At 33.2% G+C, this 23,150-nt stretch overlaps 1 protein-coding gene across 15 annotated transcripts in view; it reads left to right on the forward strand.

Moving 5' to 3' along the window:
- Positions 1–23,150, forward strand: part of RIMS2 (regulating synaptic membrane exocytosis 2) — a 348,709-nt gene that overhangs the window by 142,120 nt on the left and 183,439 nt on the right. For 7 of the 15 annotated variants that reach the window (XM_024756898.1, XM_024756907.1, XM_024756906.1 and 4 more), the window contains 2 exons: positions 9,625–9,804; positions 10,707–10,816. In XM_024756898.1, the coding sequence (XP_024612666.1) occupies positions 9,625–9,804; positions 10,707–10,816 (290 nt within the window). Of the gene's footprint in view, positions 1–9,624; positions 9,805–10,706; positions 10,817–11,635; positions 11,669–23,150 lie in introns of all 15 variants that reach the window. The other 8 variants (XM_024756905.1, XM_024756899.1, XM_024756901.1 and 5 more) reach the window with 3 other exon arrangements.

The following is a 23,150-nucleotide window of genomic DNA, read 5'->3' on the forward strand; positions in this document are numbered from 1 at the left end:
CTAAGGGATAGTGATTGGAAGTTGGATAGATATTAGCAACCTGAATTAATAATGGATCTTATAGCCAAGGGGCATGCTTAATAGACATTACAGTGGGAGAGTAATGGCCAGAGTGTCTCTAGGGAACCGATCTCTCCTAAATCCATGGACTTTGAAATGTGAAAGAATAAGTAGCTTCTGCAGGTGAGAGTTACACTGGAAGGAGAGTCTGCAGAGCTGAGCTAAATGTTATTTAAGGTAGGGATATGCAGAAACCATTCTGCAGAATGGTTGATGACGTAAGGAAGTTAGTTAACAGTGGATAAGGATTCTTGAAAATATAGCTAAGAGAATCAGAGAAGATTAAAATGGTACAGAAGAGAGTACAAGAAATGAAGAATTTAGAGAGAAGATATCAGGGGGCAATTGGGCTTGCCCTTTACTTGATACTAAGATTTACAGAGATAAGATTCTTAAATAGAAGTGATATACCTCAACTATCCTAAATTTATCCTAAGTTGTTTTGGTGCCAGAATTGGAAGTTGTTTGGTGCCAGAACTGAGTTGGTTCTGGGAAAGGTCTGACCTGAGGCTAGAGTAGTGCTGAGGGATGCCATAGCGTTTGAAGAGAGGCAGTGAATGGTCTTTTCTTAAGGTATTTGGGGACATGACTAGGACCCTAATTAGAGAAAGGTTTCTGACAAAACTAGTGGAGTCACAGGAGGATGAGATTCCTGTGTGGAATGTAGAATGTTTTCCTGTAGATGTCCTATCTGAGAAGTATACTGAAAGCCCTTAGTGAATGGGATCAAATCTAAGTTATTCACACTTCCTGAGCTACCCCTCCCCTTTTTGCCTTAATTTCTTTGCATTGTTACAAACCTCCTTTCCTCTTAGAAGCATTTTCTTCTCCATCACAAGGAATCTATTTGTGTTTCTGACTGTACGCTTTCTTAATTTCTCTGGAATTATCCTCCATTCATTATTTCTTGTTTCTCTTACATTTCAATCTCTCTTACTTTTCTAATTTGTTTTTCCTCAAATTGTTGTTACGGAGGACTGTTGAAATCTCCTTAATAATACCTTCTTTCTATTCTGCCACACCTTCAAGCTCCCTTGAAAATGATCAATTTCTCTCTCTTACTTAGGTCATGTTTCTTGACTATGTATTTTTACATATGCTTTCTCCACTCCTTCATCAGCTCCTAAGCTTTAACCCTCTGCAGTCTGACCTCTGCTTCCAGCACTTTATTTTAAATGATTTTCTCCATGGTTCTTATTTGCTGTATCTTTTTACACATATTTATCCTTGTTATGTCCTTGCATCTGCCATTATTAACCACTTCTTTTTTTAGCCTCTCTAATGAATAGTGGAATATTAATATAATACAGTGACTTCTCAAACTGTTTGATTATCTGACTTACATCTGTACAAGAATATTCTTGCAACGCTTCACAAATTTAAGTCCAAACCTGAAGTTACTCTCGTTCTTCCCAAGAATTCTATTTCTGTTAATAGATCATCCTTTCATTTTGGAGGCTGGGAATTTCAGGCTCTTTCCTTGGTTTATTCATGTCTTTCATTTAATTCATATGGTGATTTGCCAAACGTTATATAGAGGAAAAAAAAAAAACACATCCCTGGTCAAAGAAGTTAACAGGCTTTAGAACCAAGAAAGCACAATTCAAATTCCAGCTCAAAAAATATCTAATTGTGGGACTTTGACCAAGTTTCTGTGAGCCTTAGTTTGCTTATTTCTAAAATGAGAGAGATTGAATTATACAATTTCTGAGATTCCTTCTAACCTTAAAATTCTGTTTGTATAATTCTGTATATTGTATATTTTGTACATTGTGATTTATGTTTGTCATCCATACCTTCTTCTGTTTCCAAACTTTTACTACACATCAGCCTTTTCCTACTCTAATTCATTCCATACACTACTGCTGAAGTCATCTTCTTAATTCATTACTTAAAAAGTACCTTTGTTCAGAACTCTTTGGTCACTCTCATTGAAAATTAAACCCTGTCTTAACCTCTTAACTAGATGTTTAAGATCTCTATAAACTGACTCCAAGCTAATTTTCTAACATTTTACCACATTCTACTTTCTATTATTTCTAGTATTTCCATTTGACTCTTTTTCTCCCCTCCAACCAGACTTATTAACCATAACAAAATTCTATATACAAAGTGATCTAGACCTGTTGCTTCAAAACAAGATCTTTTCTTACTAACATTTTGATAGGTCAGTCCATACAATGTCAAAAAGTGCTTACTCTAAAATTAATAGAAAAATGTCCAATGCATATTAAATGAATGACCTAACTATTGAAACTCTAATAACTCTTTAAGATAATTAACATAGGTAGACTGTAGTCCCTGTCACAGGCTTCTGGAGAACGGACATGAGACGTCAGAAGGCCATTTTGTGCAATGCCACTGTGATGCCTTTGTGTTTCTGGACCATGATGTTCCCATTGTCTGATTCTAGACACAACACAGGAATATCAGTGGGGTCAGAGGTTAGCTTAGCTCCTTGCTGGGCTAGAACAGATATCACCCAAGCCTGCTCATCTGACCGGGTCCCACGGCAGCCCAGGTTAAGTCCCTGTGAATCTGTGACCAGGGCTCCATCAATGGATGGATTCTTCACTGTGTCCTCCAAGTGCTACTTGGAAGTTGTCTTCATCCCACCCACTGTGTGCCAGGCCCAGGACCGCACAGCACATGGCGTCCTTCTTCACCACTGCCCTCCCATTTGACTCTTTTTTATGGTTGCCGTCTATCTGCTGATATTTCTTCAGCTTTTCATACAGGAGATATTGTCCGTCCTTTCTAAGATAGTCTTTAACATGCGAATCATATAATATTTTAAATTCCCTGCCTGATAGTCCCAACATGTGTCCTAGCTGAGTCTGACTCTGTTGATTGCTTTGTCTCTTGACAGTGGGCCTTATCTTTCTTGCTTTTTGGTGTTTCTAGTAATTTTGACTGTTAGACATCACGTCATCATTAGTGACTGAGGCAGATAGTATTTGTGCCTGAAAATGTGCATACCTTTTGTTCTGTGTGTATGTGTGTGTATTTAGGAGGGGATTAATCAGTCCTCTGACTACTGCCTCTATGTGATTTGAACTGACATTATGAAGTAACAGCTAGGGGCAGCAGGCAGCAGTGTATACGAGGAGTTTCCACTATCCATGTAAAACTAGCAAACAAAAGAAATGCTAGTGAATTGTTCAAAGTTGACCAATGAAACTTTTGAACATGGCACTCAGATATTCTAGAGTGAGGAATATGCCTAATCACATTTACTCATGTCATACAATAGCAATGCATAATTTGGTTCTTTAGAGATACATCTTTAAGATGTTTGTTATTTTATGGAATCTTTGAGAACCTGGGAAGGGAAAACATACTATCAATGCTTTAGTGAAATAACTTGAATTTCTTACAGTTAACAAAATGATATTATACTTCAACATCCACTGAAAATGGAAACTATTTAGTAAAATAAGAATTTTATAGATAGAAGGTGATAATTATATCATCTCTCAGGATTTTGAAAAAACATATATATATATATATATTTTGCGATACGCGGGCCGCTCACTGTTGTGGCCCCTCCCATTGCGGAGCACAGGCTCAGGATGCACAGGCTCAATGGCCATGGCTCACATGCCCAGCCGCTCCACAGCGTGTGGGATCTTCCCGGACCGGGGCACGAACCCGTGTCCCCTGCATCGGCAGGTGGACTCTCAACCACTGTGCCACCAGGGAAGCCCCCAAAAAACATATTTTAAAGATGTGTTAATTTGCTGTAGTTGCTGAGTAAATAATCTTGCTTATTTGTTTTGTTTCTGCTATTTTTGAAGTAAAAATGAAATAACATTGAGAATTATAACTACTATAACTGCTATAACTACTAATAAAATACTCAAAATATCCTCAAGATATTTATATTTTACATGTTTCTGTGTGTACATGTCTACTAATACAATATATCTTTATTGTTCTGGACAAAATTGGGGTAATCTTTTCTTCTTGCTGTTTCCAGCATTGACTGTTTTTTAGAAAATACTTCTATAGATAAGGGAACGCTTTACTTCTCTTTTTGTTGATAAAATAGGGTTATAAGAAATAGTAACATGTTTTTCTACATTAAAAGTGTTTGGTTTCTCTCATCAATATGTGTATTATTACCATTTTCACATGTTAGATTGTTATTAACTTGGCTGACCCTAGATATTGCTGTTATTTTTGAATAAAATCATTTACTTTTAACTAACATACAGAATTTAATGTTTAACTGAACAGAAATGTTCTGTAAAAAAAAAAATGCTATCATGCCCAAGGAAAATTAATCTGTCTTCCTCCAAAATAATAAAATATTACTCTTCATACACATGGTAAATAAGTATTTCTGAATATGTACTTATTACCATGGTGTTTTGTGTACTTGCAATTCTCTTAACTTTGGAAGCAATGCTAAAGTAATACAGAGTTTTTATAAAGTTAAACTGTACCTTGCACAAGATGATGAGCATGAAAATTATAGAGTTGAATCATATAATTGCTTTAAATTACTTGATATGTTGTACAAATATATAACATATTTTATATTAATTACCCTAAAATATCTCATTTTAAAATTCTGTAATATATTTATTTCTTCAGTTGTGCAGCAAACGCTCAGGAAATCTCTAAACATTGAAGGTGTTTTATCAAAAGCATAATGCTGCTGCTGTTGATCCGCTTACTGTATTACATAATATAGATGTGGGGAAGTCACTTCTTGCCCCAAACATGAGATTATACTTCTTGTCCTTCAGAGATACATCCAAATTTATTTTTAAGATTTCAGCTTTATAAAGAAATCATTTCTTTATAAAAAAGAAAAAATAGTAATTCCTAAGTAGCTTTACTTTTTACAAGTCTATTTTTAAAAAAACCCTATTACATTTACTTATCTTTACAGTATAAATGCAAAATAAGTCTGTCTGATTTAACATAGACTCTAAAGTCTGAGTTACATTCTAGGACAATTTTCACTGATATCTGAATAATACTTTGAAGCACTGTGATGTTTGTTTTTCATTTTTTTAGTATTCTTCTATTGTATTTAGAGAGATAGTCTACATTGAGCTTATGTTGATCTGGAGTTGTATCATTGCAATGGTTGTATATAAGTGAAAGAAAATGCTCACTGGCCTATTCTTTTCTGTTACACTGCATAACTCCCATGTACTTTGAGACTAGGAGAAGTAAGTAGCAAAGGTGATGAAATAAGTAGGAAGCTGTGCCAGATACCTGGAAATTAAAAAATCTTTCAAAGGCGACTATACGAGAGGAAAAATGATTAAAAACGTACAACTTCACTTGATGATTATAAAATGATTTTTCCCTTAGAAATCCTCATCAAATCTGCATGTACTATCATATGCTTTTAAAGCTGGGTTGTTACAATACTGGGTCTTGTTTCAATAGTGTCAGTCAATATAATTCAAAAAGAGTCATGTACTACAATGTTTATTGCAGCTCTATTTACAATAGCCAGGACATGGAAGCAACCTAACTGTCCATTGACAGGTGAATGGATAAAGAAGATGTGGCACATATATACAATGGAGTATTACTCAGCCATAAAGAGAAACTAAACTGAGTTATTTGTAGTGAGGTGGATGGACCTAGAGTCTGTCATACAGAGTGAAGTAAGTCAGAAAGAGAGAAACAAATACCGTATGCTAACACATATATATGGAATCTAAAAAGAAAAAAAATGGTTCTGAAGAACCTAGGAGCAGGGCTGGAATAAAGACACAGACATAGAGAATGGACTTGAGGACACGGGGAGGGGGAAGGGTAAGCTGAGACAAAGTGAGAGAGTGACATGGACATATATACACTACCAAATGTAAAATAGATAGCTAGTGGGAAGCAGCTGCATAGCACAGGGAGATCAGCTCAGTGCTTTGTGACCACCTATAGGGGTGGGATTCGGAGGGTGAGAGGGAGACACAAGAGGGAGGAGATATGGAGATATATGTATATGTATAGCTGATTCACTTTGTTATAAAGCAGAAGCTAACACACCATTGTAAAGCAATTATACTCCAGTAAAGATGTTAAAAAAAAAAAAAAAGATGTTGTGAAGACACAGGGAGAAGACAGCCATGTACCAGCCGAGGAGAGAAGTTTCAGGAGAAACCAACCCTGCCAACTACTTGACCTTGAACTTCCAGGCTCCAGAGCTGTAAGAAAATAAATTCTGTGGTTTAAAAAAATATGAATTAGCTCTATTTGTGGAGTATCCTCTGCAAATGTTTGCAGTTTGGAATAGCAGCCACTAAATAAGCAGAGATATAATCTGTATCTATCCAGGTAAATGGCACATACAAACTCTGAACTATTATAAACATATGTATCAGAAAATGTAAACTATTTAAGAATAGAATTCTGACAGATATTAAATCATTTTTAAAAGACAACCAAATTATTTACCTAAGAAAGATTTAAATATACAGGTCAGTGTTTCCTAACTTGTACATGGCTTGATTTTGTCAGTCTTGTAAAAGCTGTTTACCCTTTTTAGAATAATATTTTGAAATACGTAAGGTAAAATAAAGTAAATAAGTTAGATCACAAAGGAAACTATTTACATTGAAATATAGACCCCAAATTCAGAAACCCAGGTAAACACTTAAATATTTTATGCCTTGCAAATGGTTATCTATTATTTCCCATGCCTCAGTTGCTACTATTCAAAATTAATTATTTATAAGTTCTTAAAATTAAAACTCACTAAGAATTTAGGTGGAAGTTGGCAAGTTTTATATCTCAGACCCTTAAAGAACCTGCTATGAAGCTGGGTATTATATATGAGACTTAGGCATTGCTGCTTTCAATTTTCTCAGCAATAATCTTAGTTCTCACCTAGTAAGACCTTTTCTTACCCAACTGTGGGAGCAGGAGCCTATCTTGACCTTCTCCTGTGTTATCAAAGTTTAAAATATGATAGCTTTCCCCTCCCCTTAACTGTGGTGGAACATTTCAGTAAATTTCTACCTTCTACTGTGGTTCTTGTCATGTTTCACTTATTAAACAATATTCATTTCACACTATGGAAATCATATAATTCATATTATTGATGAATATGGAAAGAAAAATATAAGTAAAATTTAAAACATTGATTATAATCTTCAAACAACGTTTTCACTAAAGAGATTTTTTTAAGGTATATTTCCTAAAGAGTGACCTGTTTGCTTTAAAAATAATAGTATCCTTTCAAGGACATAGAACTTAGCAACACATTTGAAATAATTCTCTGGCTTTCACTCACGATTATATATTTCAATTATTAAAATATAGTGTCAAAGAAGTGTAAGTGTATATCCTGATATTTCACGTTCCACTTGGAAAAATTACTCGGTGGAATCAGAATAAATCAAATTTTGCATAAACAAGTGAAATATTAGCTTAATTTTCTGTTGGGATAGTCATAGATATTCCAGAAAGTTGTGTTACTACATGTTATATAATGAAATAAGTTTATTACTAATTTAAGATAATAGGAAATATGAAAATAATGTAAAGATTGGTACTTTCCAAAAATAGGTTTTAAGGAATCTAAGGTATATGCATCCCTTTGATTCTGGTTACCTATTGTGTTGAATATATACAAAGATATGTACACCAACAACATTTAACAAATATTGAGCATATTTATTTCTTTTTCTTTTTCTTTTTTTTTTTTTTTTTTTTTTCGGTACGGGGGCCTCTCACTGATGCATGGGCCTATTTGCTCCGCGGCATGTGGGATCTTCCTGGCCCAGGGATCAAACCTGTATCCCCTACATTGGCAGGCAGATTCTTAACCACTGTGCCACGAGGGAAGTCCTGAGCATATTTATTTCTAAAGAGGAGTGTTCTCTCTAAAATAGTTTTTCAGGAACAAAAATAGAATTATGATTTCTTACACTATCAGGCTGCCTTTTCATTTCTCTCTTTGACTAGTAATTGAATATTGTATATGTATTTACATTTAATCTCAGCTTTTCACATATTCTGGATACACTTATAAAAAAACTAAATTCTTAAGAAATCAATCATAGTACATGGACTTAAAAAGAGTTTAAAAATATTTGCCTTATATGTTACCCTATGAACTGAAAGTGTAAGATAATCACAAGGTAACGTTATAGAGTAAATCCAGTATCCAGTTCCTGAAGTCATCTAATCTAATGCCTACTGGTCCAATATGCCACGTAATTACTTACATTTGGGAAATTGTGTCATTTCTTTTCTTATTTTTCTTTAATTGCTTGCATTTTTCATTAACAAAAATAAGACTGAGAGAATTTATAGGTAAAGTGGAAGTCCTTAATACATTAATCTTGAGGGAGACTACTGCTTTCTTTAGTGTCTATAATATATAAACATTTCCATTGCTGTGGTTACAACTACGTGTGGGGTAATAGTTTCATTTGAAGTATACTTTGGAGTATGTGTTACTTTGGAGTTCTAGAGCCAAAGCTAGTGTTTTGGGGGTTGTTCCATAGATAGTGGGGCTGGCGTTAGGAGACATTTACTGATTACATGTTAGATGTAAAAGCATTACACTAGACTCCAGGGATACAAAAATTAGTATTGATAGGTTATTCATTTAAGTCTGTTTCTTTCAAGAAGGATTAGGTTTTGATGTTAGATTTATTTGTGGTCAAATTGTGTGAAATCACATTGTTTCAGAACCGTTATTATTTCAATCAGTTAATACCCATCCTGAATTGTGTTGGTTGGCATCGCTAAACTGCACTGAGATAAATGGCATAGATTGGTTGATTAACTCTTTTCTATACAGTGATTTTTCTTGTGGACTATGTTTTTTTGTTTGTTTGTTTGTTTTTGCGGTACGCGGGCCTTTCACTGCTGTGGCCTCTCCCGTTGCGGAGTACAGGCTCCAGACGCACAGGGTCAGCGGCCATGGCTCACGGGCCCAGCTGCTCCACGGCACGTGGGATCTTCCCAGACCGGGGAACGAACCCGTGTCCCCTGCATCGGCAGGTGGACTCTCAACCACTGCGCCACCAGGGAAGCCCTGGACCATGTTTAAATATGGCTACAGACTGCAAAGTTGCACAGCTTTCTCGTAACATTTTGATTCTGCTGTTTGAATGTTTAGGTGTATCAATACATGATGATTGTGCTGAAAGCCACTTTATATCTTAGTTGGTATACTAATAAACAGGCTTAGGGACTTGAGAATTAGTGCTTTTATGGTTTTCTTTTCTCTTTTGAAAATGTTAGGAAAAGTCAAAGAATTCTTTTCAAACATTAGAATACTTCACATATTTCACATGTTCCATTTAGAGAATTCATTTTGGAAAACAGTTTTGTTTTGATTATAACTGAGCAACTCCTATTGTCTTCACTGGGAATTGCTATTAAAGGCAGATGTTGGTTCCTTAAAAGTTCTTACGAAGTTTAGTGAGAATTTACTCAGAATACGTTGGGGAAGAGAACATTTTTTTTCCATACTCAATAATTTTAAACAATTACCTTTTTCAAAATCAGTTTGATGCATCATAACAAAATAGCAGAAGGGCACTGAAGATCAACTGAGCTGCTTTTTGACTAACGTTTCAGGGATTGTGAAGCAGCAGATAGACAGCCATATCACAGATCCAGATCAACAGAACAACGGCCTCTCCTAGAGCGGACAGCCACCCGCTCCCGATCCACTGAACGTCCTGATACAAACCTCATGAGGTCGATGCCTTCATTAATGACTGGAAGATCTGCCCCTCCTTCACCTGCCTTATCGAGGTGAAAGATAAATCAATCAGACTAACTTCCCCTTTGCCCCACCAGCACACCATTTTACTTTCCCAGCAGCTAAGTGGTCTCTTCTGTCATCCTTGGCTGATCACTAATAACAATCGACACTAACCTTTTCAGTGTAAGCACACTATTTATATTCAGCGGATATAATAGTGTGTGACTACCATTGTAATTTGTTTATTAACTGTCCTGACCTCATTTGTTTTGTGATTTCTCATTTATCAGGAGTCCTGGGTAAATCCCCACATAATGCACCTCATGACTATCGTGTTCTCCTACAGAATGAGAAATTGTTTGTGTCCATTAGACATCACTTTTGGAATAATCATCATAATGACAATAAAAAAAACTAGATTTTTAGTTTCTTTCTATCAATACTATCATGTATTAACCAATATCTTCTTTAGCTGAATTTTGAATTGTTCAGGGTTTTATTTGTAGTCTTGTGAGATAATTTCTAATAAAGGGATATCTAATCTAAGCCTGAGCAAAAATCTCTTAGGATCAAGGGAGGGAGGTTAGTGTTAAGAATTTGAAATCTGGTAGAAAGAAATGTAAGCATTACCTTTCATTTTTTTGAGCTGCAGAATTCTCTTCTTGCTTTCATATGGATAGAATACTGATCTACATTAATAATTCCATGGATTTTACTGTAGGGTTTTGTGTGCATGTATCTGTGTATGTATGCATATTACATAAAAGTATAAACATCTTTTGCTATTTAGATAATCATTCAAATATCCATATTTTGTCCTACTTTCCTAACCTTTTAATCAGCAGCTAAACCTCTTTAAAATTGCACCATACAGCTGTCATATGAACCAAATGTGTTAAAAGTGTTTTAACTCATTCTATTGAAAAATGAATATTAATGATGTATCTTGTAGGTCTCACCCTCGTACTGGGTCTGTCCAAACAAGCCCATCAAGTACTCCAGTGGCAGGACGAAGGGGCCGTCAACTCCCACAACTTCCACCAAAGGGAACATTGGAGAGAAGTAAGTTTTATTTCTATTTGTGTCATATAGGAAATACCCATGGAAGCTAAGGTGAATCAAGATTCTTATTTACTACCTTTGTGTTAGCTTTCTTCTTTTGTCAGTGGAATATCTTAGCTGCATTTGCTAGTAGTTATATTTATAAATATATTTATAAATATTATATATTTTGCATTTAAATTTTATAATCTTTGCAGGCAAAAATAACCTATCATTATTGCTCTTGCACATTTTTCAAACTTTAATAAACGCGTTTTAAGAAGTAAACTTAATGCTCTTAAATAAGCAGTTGGGTGATGTTTCTTTGCTACAACTAAGTTTATGTAATTGTTGATAGTTACATAAAGTTTATTAGTAACTAGCCAAATCAATTTTCACACACTGCAAAGGACTGGTTAGCTGATGCACAACAATGGTGATCCTTCTCAAAACTGGAGTACCAGAAAAAGGTAATCATGAATATACAAGAAAGATGCATGTTGTACTGATATTTTTAATACTTTCAAATTTTTGCATAAGAAGCACTATTTGCTTACACACAGATGAACATACTCCCCAGACATCTGTAAATTCTTGGATAAAGGGCCTCTAAAAGCATCGATGATAAAATATAATAATTTTTAATGTCATTTTTTTAAATGGTCCCTTTATTTGGTAACTGGATGTGCTTTACCAAAACAAACAAACCAACAAACACATTTAAGTCACCATTTAACTTTTCTTTAATAGATGATACATTCTGTGCCTTTGGAAATTTCTGTTGTTTTTAACCCCTGTGCTTTGGTTCCCTTTTTTGTTTTGTTATTTTGTTTTTCCTAGACAATGGAGTCAAGGAGATAGAACCTTATGAAGGTCTGTACATAAAGGAGGGTTTGTTTTGTGCTGACAGCCTTTTTAGGGGTTATGTGAGCAAAAATAAACCCAACTGCAATTGATGTCCCTCCACTGTATAGACCTTTATTACAGTAAAATTACTTTGTTTTATGATTCCAGTAAAGTATTTGACTTTTGTCTTACTTGGAAAATATACAAAGGAGTTAAATTTTTTGATTCAATCAAGTAAGAATGCAAAGAATTTAACTTCTTTTAAATCACAAGGTAAATTTTTCTTTTTTAAAAAATTTGCTTTTTAAATAGAATTTAATGTTTTGTGTAAGACTTTAACCAAAGATATCAATTGCAGTCTGTGTTTATGTCATTGAGGATGTACACCTAGTCTAGTTATATTTATAATCATATATTTCATTTTGTATTTATGATGATCTTTCAATTATTAAATTTGGCTTTCTAGAAAAGAAAGTTATTGCATTAGATAGTGATTGTGCTTTGTATTTCCTGCATCATTTTTCATGTTGTAGCAAGACTGTTTATAGTGTAACAAAGTTAAATATGTACAGTTTGATTGTCAGTGCTACATTATGAGTCAAGAGAAAATATTGAGTCGTGATATATGGAGTGTCATACATTTACCAGGACAGTAAAAATTCCTCTGCTGATTATAGAATTCTGCAATTGACTTTGTAACTTTGAAGAATTGTTAACTGTTTTATTTACTGATGAATCTCCGGCACATAGAATAATGCCTGGCACATTATAGGCCTTCAATAAAGATTTGTTGAATGAATACATGAAATATTTATTTACAAATTGGAAAGCTACTTCAAATAGTGTAAAAAGTACCATTAAAATAATCTTGTAATTCTATATATGTTTATAGTAAAATTCATATTTGTAACACATTTTTAAGTGCATTGCATTTGAGCAGCAGTACTTTTATTGCCTTACATAACTTAGAACAAGTTGTGATCTTGTTAGTTGTAGCTGATTGATTTATCAACTCCTATTTTGTGGTCCTTTTTATTTACTATGTACTGTGAACTATAATTGTAAACAGCTTAGTGCTATCGTGACTAATGGTCTGTTATACAGCCTGATAAAAAGATATTAGCATTTCTATAGTTGTCAATTATTTACATAAAAATGGGAGTGTATAATTTTAAAAGTACTTTCCATAAGGAAAGTTCTGTAATACATACAGAATCTTTTGTCTCCTCTCCCCACAATTTTTAAAGATAAGGTTTGGCATCATTTGTTGGAATATGAAGTCAGAAACATAATTCATGCCATAATTTTTTCTAAATTCAGTTTTAATATCTTCTGTAGCAATAGTCCATTGAGATATGAGTTGTTCCATTCTTTGTAATAATAAATATACCAAAAAAACTGACAATAAAGCTGATATTGAAGGTCAGGGAAGTTTTCCATGGGCTTATCAACAAATATTCTATTTTCTATCTGGTTTTGCCCTATAGACTCTATAAAAACCACAGTTTTCCTATAATGTCTCTAATTGTGACTTTTCCACTTTTATAAATAAAAGAGAGGAGAGTCAAAAACCTCTCTTATTCTTTCCAGTATGAAATAAAAGGATTTGGGGAGTTTTGGTTGTTTTGTTTTGCTTAAAAGTATGAATGATTTTAGCTGTGTTTTCATAAATACTGATATGAAGACTCCAGCAGATACATGATTGTATCTTTTCTTTAGCTTTAAAGGCAGTATATAATATCTCCTTTAGAAGTCTTCAACTTCTAACTGAAGTTAAAGGTATAACCCAAAATTGACTATGGATTAATGGTCTAAATTGAATTATGTTTGGATTATCTCTTAAAAAGTTGTCAGACTTTATAATTTAGTGACACTGTTTTAGAATCAAAGAAATGACATGTTTATTTTCTGATCCTGTTCAATAGCTGAAAAATGAACAAGTCCTAATTTAATTCCTTTTGACCTGGGATATATTTTAGTCTGTTTATTAATTTAAAACCTTATATATGTTGGTCTTGACAGTGTTACAGTATTAGTCATCTTCTTTTTGTCTGAGAGTCAGAGAAAATCGAAACAATATAATGAAAGTACAATATACTAAACAACCGCAAGGCATTATTATTTTTAATTTACCCCTAACTTTGATGTACTGGCATTTTATAAAAATAAAAACAAGTTTATAATATTATTTTTTGTTTCTCTAGAAGAAAAGTTATGTAGTATTATTTTTCTAAGAGTATATCAAGTTTATAGATGAAGTATTTTGCCTGTCTTACAGTTATTACGTATTACAAATACTCATGGGCCACAATTTCTTTTATAAATCAAAGTTATCATAAAAGGAGACAGTAAGATAATTTATTAACAGTATACTTATGTGCTTTCATAACATGTCAGAAACTCATTAAAAATAATCTATTTGTCTCCTTATTATCACTCATATCATGAATAATTTGAAATGTGTTGTTTTGTTTTACTTAAGAGTAACAGATGTACATATCTGGTCTTATCCTTTTCTTTACTTTTACTTTTGCATATACAGAAGTTAATGAAGTAACTGAGCATGTGGAAGAGCAGGGGGGAGAAAAGCAGGGTGAAGAGGTCAAGGCAGGTCTGTCTGACTGTGTGTCCAAAATAAATAATCGAATGTTTTAGAAGTATGACTTTTCTATTTCACGTAAGACTTTAGGCTCCAAATTTATAAATACAGAATAAAGAACAGATTGTTCAGTACTAATTTTAAAATAATTACTTAAATTTATTAGTGGAAAGATATTACATGAGCTAGCTAGGTAAATTATCAGGGTATTTAATTTACCCGTCTGAACATTCTCCTTATTGTTTAAATCAAACTGAAGTTATAGACAATGCCTCTCACTAAGATTTATACTTATCCTTTACCCCAGCCTTATATTCAGTTCATATATTTACTCAAAAATGTTTTTTGGGTACCTACTAAAACACTGTATTTCACTGAGTGTAGGTTCATTGAAGTTCTAGTCTCTTCTCTCAACAATTTTGTTTTTTTAGAGGTAAATTACAAGTAAATATAGAGCAGAATATAAATTACAAAATTTTAGTTCTTGAAACTTTTAGAAACTATTATAATTTATCCATAAACTTTTTTCTAAATTAAGAACAATTAACTGTAGCTTCATCTTCAACCCAGCTCAGTATTGTGCTATTTATTGACAATCCTAATTTCTCCCCAAAGAGTCCTCCTTCTAAATGGAATGAAGACACTTCATTTTGGTGTTTTTAAGCCCCTATTATGTTTGCATACCACAATTTTTGCCACTTTCTTTGTCAGAATATTTCTGAAAGTATTGTATTCATGAATGGTAGTGTGTACTTTATGTGCCTTTTGTTCTCTCCTTTACCATTGTGTGAAAGCAATGTTATTATGTATATTGTGCGTAAGATGTATTTTCATGGATGCATTCTTGCAGTAGTGTTTGTGGTTTAAGACAGATAACCTCTTAAACTGCAATTGCAAATTTTTTAGTAGCTATTTTTAAAGTCATAAAGGTGAGAAAAATCATCAGAGTACATCTGGTAATGAAAACAAAGGCAAGTTTAGACGCATATTTATATCAATAAGAAAGTATAACTATCTCTGTTCTGAACATAACGTGTACTAGCTACCAGAATGTCACACATCTTCCATTTTCCTGAAGTGCTATAGGAATAACATTTTTAGGGAATACTGTAAGAATGAATTTCATTTTAATTTAGCTGTGTGGTTAATGTTTCCCTGCTTGCCCGTTCCTATGTATCTGAAACTAGTCCATACGAATACCGAAAGGCTTTCATACTGTTCATGAATTGGCTTTTGCAGTAAAGTCATTGTTAAGTATATCATTAGTTTGGGGACTTCAGCAGTAATTAATATCACTTTTATTTATTTTTAACTTTATTAAGATAAAGAAGTCCATTTATTGAGCCAGTTTGTCGCCTATGCTTAATTCTCAAAATGAAATTGATAAATTACATTAGTTCTTAGAATAAAACTGTAACTGCAATCTTCCTAACTTATTATAAAATGACTCGTTATTCCTCATTTTATTTTTGTTTTTATTACTTTTCTTATGGGCTAGGAAGGGTATACTTTGCTCTTCTGTTCATTAATGTGAGGTGTCATGTTAGTGCATGGATTTGTTTCTCTGGTGTGTGATGTCATCTTTTGTGGTGTGCTTGGTTTTTATTTGGGTTGTTAATGACCTTAATTATTAATCACTGTTGTCTGTTTTCAATGTTATAAAGACAATGAGGGAGAAACACCAAGCCCACCTAATAATGGGAAAAAAGGCAAGTCTAATATGAAGTTAAGAGTGCCTTTCTATATATTAGACACTCTGTTTTGACATTTGTAATGTGCATGAATATGCTTTCTTAAATAAGTATAAATACAAGTATAGTCCCAATTTAAGTTATCCAATATTTAAAGTGTATTCTCTTTTTAAAATACATTTCTGAATACAAAATTTGTTTCTGAAGTACTTACCTTATTATTGGATCCTGTTACAACCCTATTCTATTGAAATGTATGGCATTAAAAAGTTTGGCTTTGTTTGGTCATAAGGAGTAAGATTCTGAGGAAGATAGTTACGGTCATGATATTATGCATTTAGAAAAACACAACATGCATATTTTTCAACCCAGAAATTATTTTAAAATTGAACTAATTAAAAATATTTTAAAGTAGAAATCAACTTAATTATGAGTTCAACAGTATTAAATAAACATTTGTGATATTTGTAGATTTTTCACAGTACTAAAACTAATATTTGCAGTTTTATACATTATTATATTGCCTAGGCAGTTTAAAAAGATGATTGATTTTAATACTTATATTTAGCTTTTCCTATAATTATAAGTGACAATTCTGTCATCCCCCACAACTAAGTTCTGTCAAAAACAGTAGGACTGATTTTAAAGCCAGCTAAAGTTACATTACATAAAATGCCTATTGTACGCATTTTGACCTAACTTTGTTTTCAAAAAGATTAAAGCTCTTTATAAAACAAGAAAAAAAACCAAAAAACAAAAAACAGTAGGACTGTATATGTTTTGCAGTAATTGATAATCAAATATAGCTACACATGTTGATTTAGAATGTCAGCATTTTTAAATGGTTACATCAAAAAAAATCAGCCTTCTAAAATATCTTCTTATCCTAACATTTTCCCTTGTTATTGAGCCAAATTAAGAAATACATAGTGTTGTGCTTCAGTAATTTAGTTGAAATGTCCTTTAGTTTTCAATATACTCTTTCTTCCCTGTCTTCATCTTTTATAAATAATGTCTACAATGTGACATTTAAGATTGATTTAGCACTAAAATAATTCTTCTTACTTTGGAGTGTTAATTATTCATTAATACCTCTCCAAGCATAAAATTCTTAAAATATGCTAGGTTATTATGAAAAGGTGAAAATAGTATAGCAAAATAAATAAAATTATATCACGTATTGTAATTAATGAGTATTCTCCATAAAAAAACACAAAAATTTAACTGAGCTTTCAATGTCTGTTTACATATTTGTCATTTTTATCTATTTCTTGACCTCCATGAGTGAAATAGGAAGATTTTGATTAAGGTGACACAATACCATTTCTTTTTTAAAAAGATCAGTTTGATTGTTACCTTGAGAATAACCCGAAATAATTAAGATTAGAAACAAGGAGAACTATTAGGAGGCATTCCCAATAACCCAGGAAAGAGATGATGGTGACTTAGACCAGAATGATAGGAGTAGTTGGATTCTGGATAGATATTAAAGATAGAACCAACAGAATTAACTGACAGGGTAGGAGAGATCCCATGATAAAATCCACGTTTTGGTCCTCAGTAATTGGGAAAATATGGAGTTTCTATTAATAGATTTGGTGGGAATATCAGGTGCTCAGGTTTGGATATAAGTTAGAGATGCTGTTAGACATGTAGGATAGGATGTCAAACAGGCAGTTTGAAATATGTTCTGGATTTCAGGTTAGAGATTTGGACTGTAGTTATAGGTTTAGGATTCATCCTTACAAAGAGAGACTTAAAACCACGAGCCCCATTGGTATCACTGAGAGAACAAGCATAGGTAGCTAAAAGAAGAGGTCCAAGGACTATGAACCGAACTATTCTAACATTTAGAAGTTGAAACAATGAAGCAGGAAAGACTGAGGAGCATCAAGAGTAGGAGGAGAGGTAGTGGGGAAACCGTGGATTTTAGTGTCTCTGAATAGAAATAAAGGAAGTGCTTGAAGCAGAAGAGAATTATCAAGACTGTGAAATGATCACTAGATATAGCAAATACCAAGTCATTGTGCTAACCTTTATTAAGAGTAGTTTTGGTGGAGTTGTAGGGGGTAAAAGGCCAATTACAGTGGATTTGGAAGAGGAGAGAAATGGAGATAGTATAGGCACCTTTTAAAGAGTTTGGCTGTAAAGAGAAGAAAGGAAATAGAAATCTAGACTAAGAGGATAGGTCAGGGGAACAAGAATACATGAAAGATATATGGGAAACTTTATGTTCATCCTCTGACTTCTAAATCAAGATCTGCCAATTTGTTCTATAGAGCCGTCTGGCCCCAAGCCATCTGCCTATAGTTTGCCAAGACATTTATCAGTGTTCTGTAGCTTTGCTCCTAGATTTAGAATCAAGACTTAGATTTGGAAGGAACCTTATAAATCTTTTAATAAAACAGCTTTTCTTTACTGATAAAGGAGTAGAATTCTAGAGGACAATTAGCTTTCTTCAGTCCACATAGGAGCAGACCTCTAGTCTTGACTCCCAATCTTGTGCATTTATATACCATGCCTTTTCAGATGAATGGCATTCTCCTTGCATGTGTTTCAACCATTTGTTTTATTTTAGATATTAGTTAACAGTTTAGCTCAATTCAACCGATAGCTGCTATTTTTAGTTTGTTGTACTAGGTAGTCATTGAGGATGCAATGATCAATAAGATATATTTCCTGCTTTGGGGAGGCTCCCAAGGGAAAAATAAAACAGTAATAATATAATGATAGCAAATGAAACATTGGTAAAATTATTTTATAACATGTCACTTACATACTCTCTTAAGATTGTGATACGTATAGAGGAGGTAAGTTTTGAGGTGTTATGGGCATTTTTTCAGCCCCCAATATTTCTCCCACTACTTGTGATAGTACTTAGTATTCTGATATTCTTTAATGGCTTAATTATTTTAATAATATAAAGCGTAGGCTTTCCAGAACACTGAAATGTAAATATTCCTTAGGGACTGACCCGAGTTATTATTACACACAAATTTCATAGGAAGCAAGTTAGAGCCTGTGAATGGAGAAAGTCAGGTGTAGGGAGAGAGATGCTGGAAAATGTGGAAGAGCACTGGTTACCTTGGAAGGGTGATAATGATAAAATCTTCCTTGAACTAGCCCCTGTCCACTCTAAATAACATTCCTTGCTATGTAGATATGCTATAAATTAACTTTCTTAAATAATTTGGTATATTTAAATTGCTTATAACAATACTTGTCACATAAGTACTATTATTTCTTGCTATAATTTTGTATTTTCAGCACAGAATCTGAAAACTTTGGATTTAAAGTGAAACTAAACCTGATTATGATCATCACTCTGAACCAATTATTCAATACATATTACTTAGTAGTTTTGAGGAAAATAGTAACCTTGATGCTATTCTTGATCACATAGCTTGATAAGAAACAGTACAAGGAGGAAAGAAATCAACTGGATTGCAGCATGAATTGTTGCGTATTGCCCAACATTTGTACATTTCAATCCACACGTAAAACTCAACATGCAAATATTTAGCATAAGTCAAAATTGTTTAAACCATTTGGACTTTTCATAATGTTTAGAGAACTCCATTGGAAGTTAATAAATTGCATCTTAAACTCAGTTCTACTATTGAGCATATGTTCTCTGGCAAAGCTTTTAATTTCCCTGAACCTCAGTTATCTCTTCTGTATAATAAACTCTCCTGTAAGGATTTTTAACAGAAGCTAAGTGTTTTGGAGACGTGGCTAATAAATTGTAAAGTCTCAAATCGTTTTGTTTTTAATTTATAGCTTATGTTGTTATTGTTGTTTGTTTTGTTTGGTTTTGGTATAACAAATAGTAGGTATAACCTACTATTGTCTGTTCGTGAGCCATTTGCTGTGGGATTATAAACTAAACCCTAATATACTGCCTTCACAAGTCAAGTCCCTAAAGATATACAATGAGATGGAAGGAAAAATACTTTGTTCCTTTGAGTCTCAGTGTATAGTTGCCTACATTATTTCATATATAGATAACGTTATAAATAGGAAAGAAAGGAAGAAATGAAGGAAGGATGGGAAGAAGAAGGGGAAAAATACAGGTTACAAAGGAACCAAAAATAATAAAATAATTTTGACAGTCTTTATAATGGATGCTTGCTTCTGTAAGCATTCAAGGAATTGGATAGCATTTAGGGTAACAGGGTGTGGACAGGTTTTGTTTTGCTGCCTCTCTGTATTCTCATGAATGCTTCTAGAGTGAGGAGAATACCAATACCATGTCTTAATTTCCAAATTTGACATCCAAATTTGATATCTAGATAGGAATGGATTTTATAGTGGCATTCGTAGATATTTCCTAAGTACAGCATTCCCTGCCAACTTAGATAAATGACAATTTGACAAAAATTAAAATAGGACAGATTCAGGGATACTTTAACATAGCAAGGAATTTATCATATATTCAATTACATCTGTCTTATGGAATAATAACTTGGTGACAATGAACACAATGGATTTGAAAGAGAAGAGACTGAGGACATATGACTATTTAGGTTATTTCAGTAGTCAATCATATGATGGACTCTATCACTTAACTTGTAAACAAGTATTTTCTAATTTCTTTTCCTAATCTTTCCTTTCCTTCCTGGAGACCATTCCTCCTTATTTTTCTTTTCTTCCCCTTTTTCTCATTTTATTTCTTCTAGACTTCCGAAGCCTCAATTGACTAATCAGATTTAGGAGAGAACCCCTTCCACCTCATACATCTCTGCAAACTTCAGCCATTTTTCAAAACATGTCATAAATACAAACCTAAGGCCATCTTCTGTTTGTTGAAAATAACATAATCTTAGTAAGGTGATATGGTACTACAGAAAGAGCACAGGTTTTGGAACCTTGGCTCAGGGCCTGCCTTTTCTAGGGAACAACTTTGTGACTCTAGGCCCTTAACCCAAGTTAGTTCATCTGAGAAAAGGAAATCTTATCATATCTCTTTTGTTCCCAATATGCTTTTTTGAGAATCAGATGAGATAACGTTATGCATGTGAAATTGTTTGTGAACCAAGATACCTATTTAGTTCTTATCCTTATTAATCAGCTCTTTGTTTTCTTACCTGTAGAAACCACCTTATAGAAGGTCCTTTCTGTGTTTTATAGGATCAAATATGATGCTGTATGTGAAAGCAGATTGAAACACATAGTATTATACAAGTATAATCTTTTAATATAGGAATTTGTGCTCTTTCAATTGTTGTCTTGATATAGGATTGGCTACATGGTGTGATGAAAACTAGCTGGAATATAGTTAGTTTGTAGAAATGTGGGTTTTTAAAGTATCACTTAACCTCATAGTTAAGTCTTCATGGGTAACTCGTTTCTTCAAATTATCTAATAGTTATTAAATCAATTTTTGAGCTTCCCTATCTACAAATTAAATTCGCAACTATTTACTTGATGCAGTTATCTCCCTAGAACAAAATGTTTTCTGTACTTGAATGGATTTCTAGTTGGCATCTGAGCAATGTGACATATTCTTTCAAAGTCATACTTACAATTAAATTACATTATGCATTTTTCACTTTTACTCTTTGGTAGTAGATGTACAATATCATGGGCTACCACTTTGTACTTAAATTTTAATTTTAAGATCTTTATTATTTAACATTAAGAAGACTTTTATTTTTTAAATTACCGTAATAGTCCTTTAATAGAAAAGACTATCTTTAAGGTGCTGCATACTTAGAGCTTTTTTGCTATTTTTTCTTTAGTGTAACTAAAACACTTTTCAAACAATTTGAGCATTTTCCTGACATAAAACTAGTTTGCTTTTCATTACATTAAATATTTCATTTTAATTATATGACCTATAAATTCAAATAGGGCTAGGTATGAGCTGTTCTTAGCATTGCTTTTTGGGTGATGAATTAATGAGTTGGTAGTCAGTTCTGTTCTTTTTATGAATTTAATTCTGTTTTAAAGTAGACACTTGGGTTTCAACATAGGATTTGATAATAGACACATTTAGAACTTCTGGAAAATCTTCTAGACTCAGTGTCTTAATTTTACCATCTCTGGTATAGGTTCTCTCCCATAAAACCTGACTAATCAGTGGTAAGAAGCCAGAGCAACTCTAATTTTAGAGCTGGAAATAACCTTAGAAATTTCAAGACCAGCTTTCTTACCTCAAATATAACAAATTAGAGGCAGAGGGGCTGTGGCATTTGTCTAAGGTTATACCGCTAGTTAATGGCAAAAATGTTCCTAAAAGCCTCCTCAGCCCAGTAATTTATCTGTTACCTCCCTTATGTCACTGATAGCCTTGATCTAGGTCTTCTTTCATTGTTATATTGCCTGCTATTTTTAAATGGATGGTTATGAGTTTTTTGTTGTTGTTGTTACTGCCATATAATAGATTTTCTTCAACTAAAATGTTTGTCAATTCAAAGAAAGTGTTTAAAAATTAACCCTGTTATATGTTAAGGTATTTTCCTCCACACTTCAGAAGATGCTTTCTACTGGTATATAGAAAGGCTGAACCATTTTCAAAACAAGCCATTTCTACTTCGATACACTCAATTTTACTTCAGAAGGTAGAGTGTCCTTCTTTTTTGGAACATCACAAACTTTATCAAATGGTGATATGTGAAACAACTTTTTAAATGACAAGTGTATAGAATTTTAGAAAATTTTATTTTAGGAACCACCCTTTATTCCTTGTGAAATCTTAAATATTATATATTGATAGATAACCCAAAGTGCAGGTTATTCAAAATCAAGAAATACTGTATTATAAATGAGTTTATTATTTTCCTCAACATGGGGAAATTAGTCTGTTGTTTTTGTGTTACTACAGGTTAACTTTGGTTAAGGAGCAGATGATTCCTTTGTCCTTTTAGCTAAAGAGGGCTAAACTAGTCTTGGAATTTGCCAGAAGATTTGTATATTCTTTAAAGGTTTTAAGATTTTTCTTTCCACTAGCAGTTGATTCAAATATAGCATCTTTATCCAGATTGTTTACCACTTGGGAAAATATATTGCATCTTTATCAGATTATTTACCAATTAGGAAATCAGGGGGTCAACTACACACCAAAGTGTAAATTTAACTCCCGAAGCAAGAAGTTTGTTTCCTTGCAGTAACTGATTTATGTTGGGCCAGAACAAATGTCCTTTATTAATAACATTTATTTCAGGTATAGGAACTGAAAAACCCTTACACTTAATGCCGTCATTTCTAGCAGTATAAG

This window comes from Neophocaena asiaeorientalis, unplaced genomic scaffold (genome assembly GCF_003031525.2).
Source record: "Neophocaena asiaeorientalis asiaeorientalis breed wild unplaced genomic scaffold, Neophocaena_asiaeorientalis_V1.1 scaffold328, whole genome shotgun sequence".
NCBI lineage: Eukaryota > Metazoa > Chordata > Mammalia > Artiodactyla > Phocoenidae > Neophocaena > Neophocaena asiaeorientalis.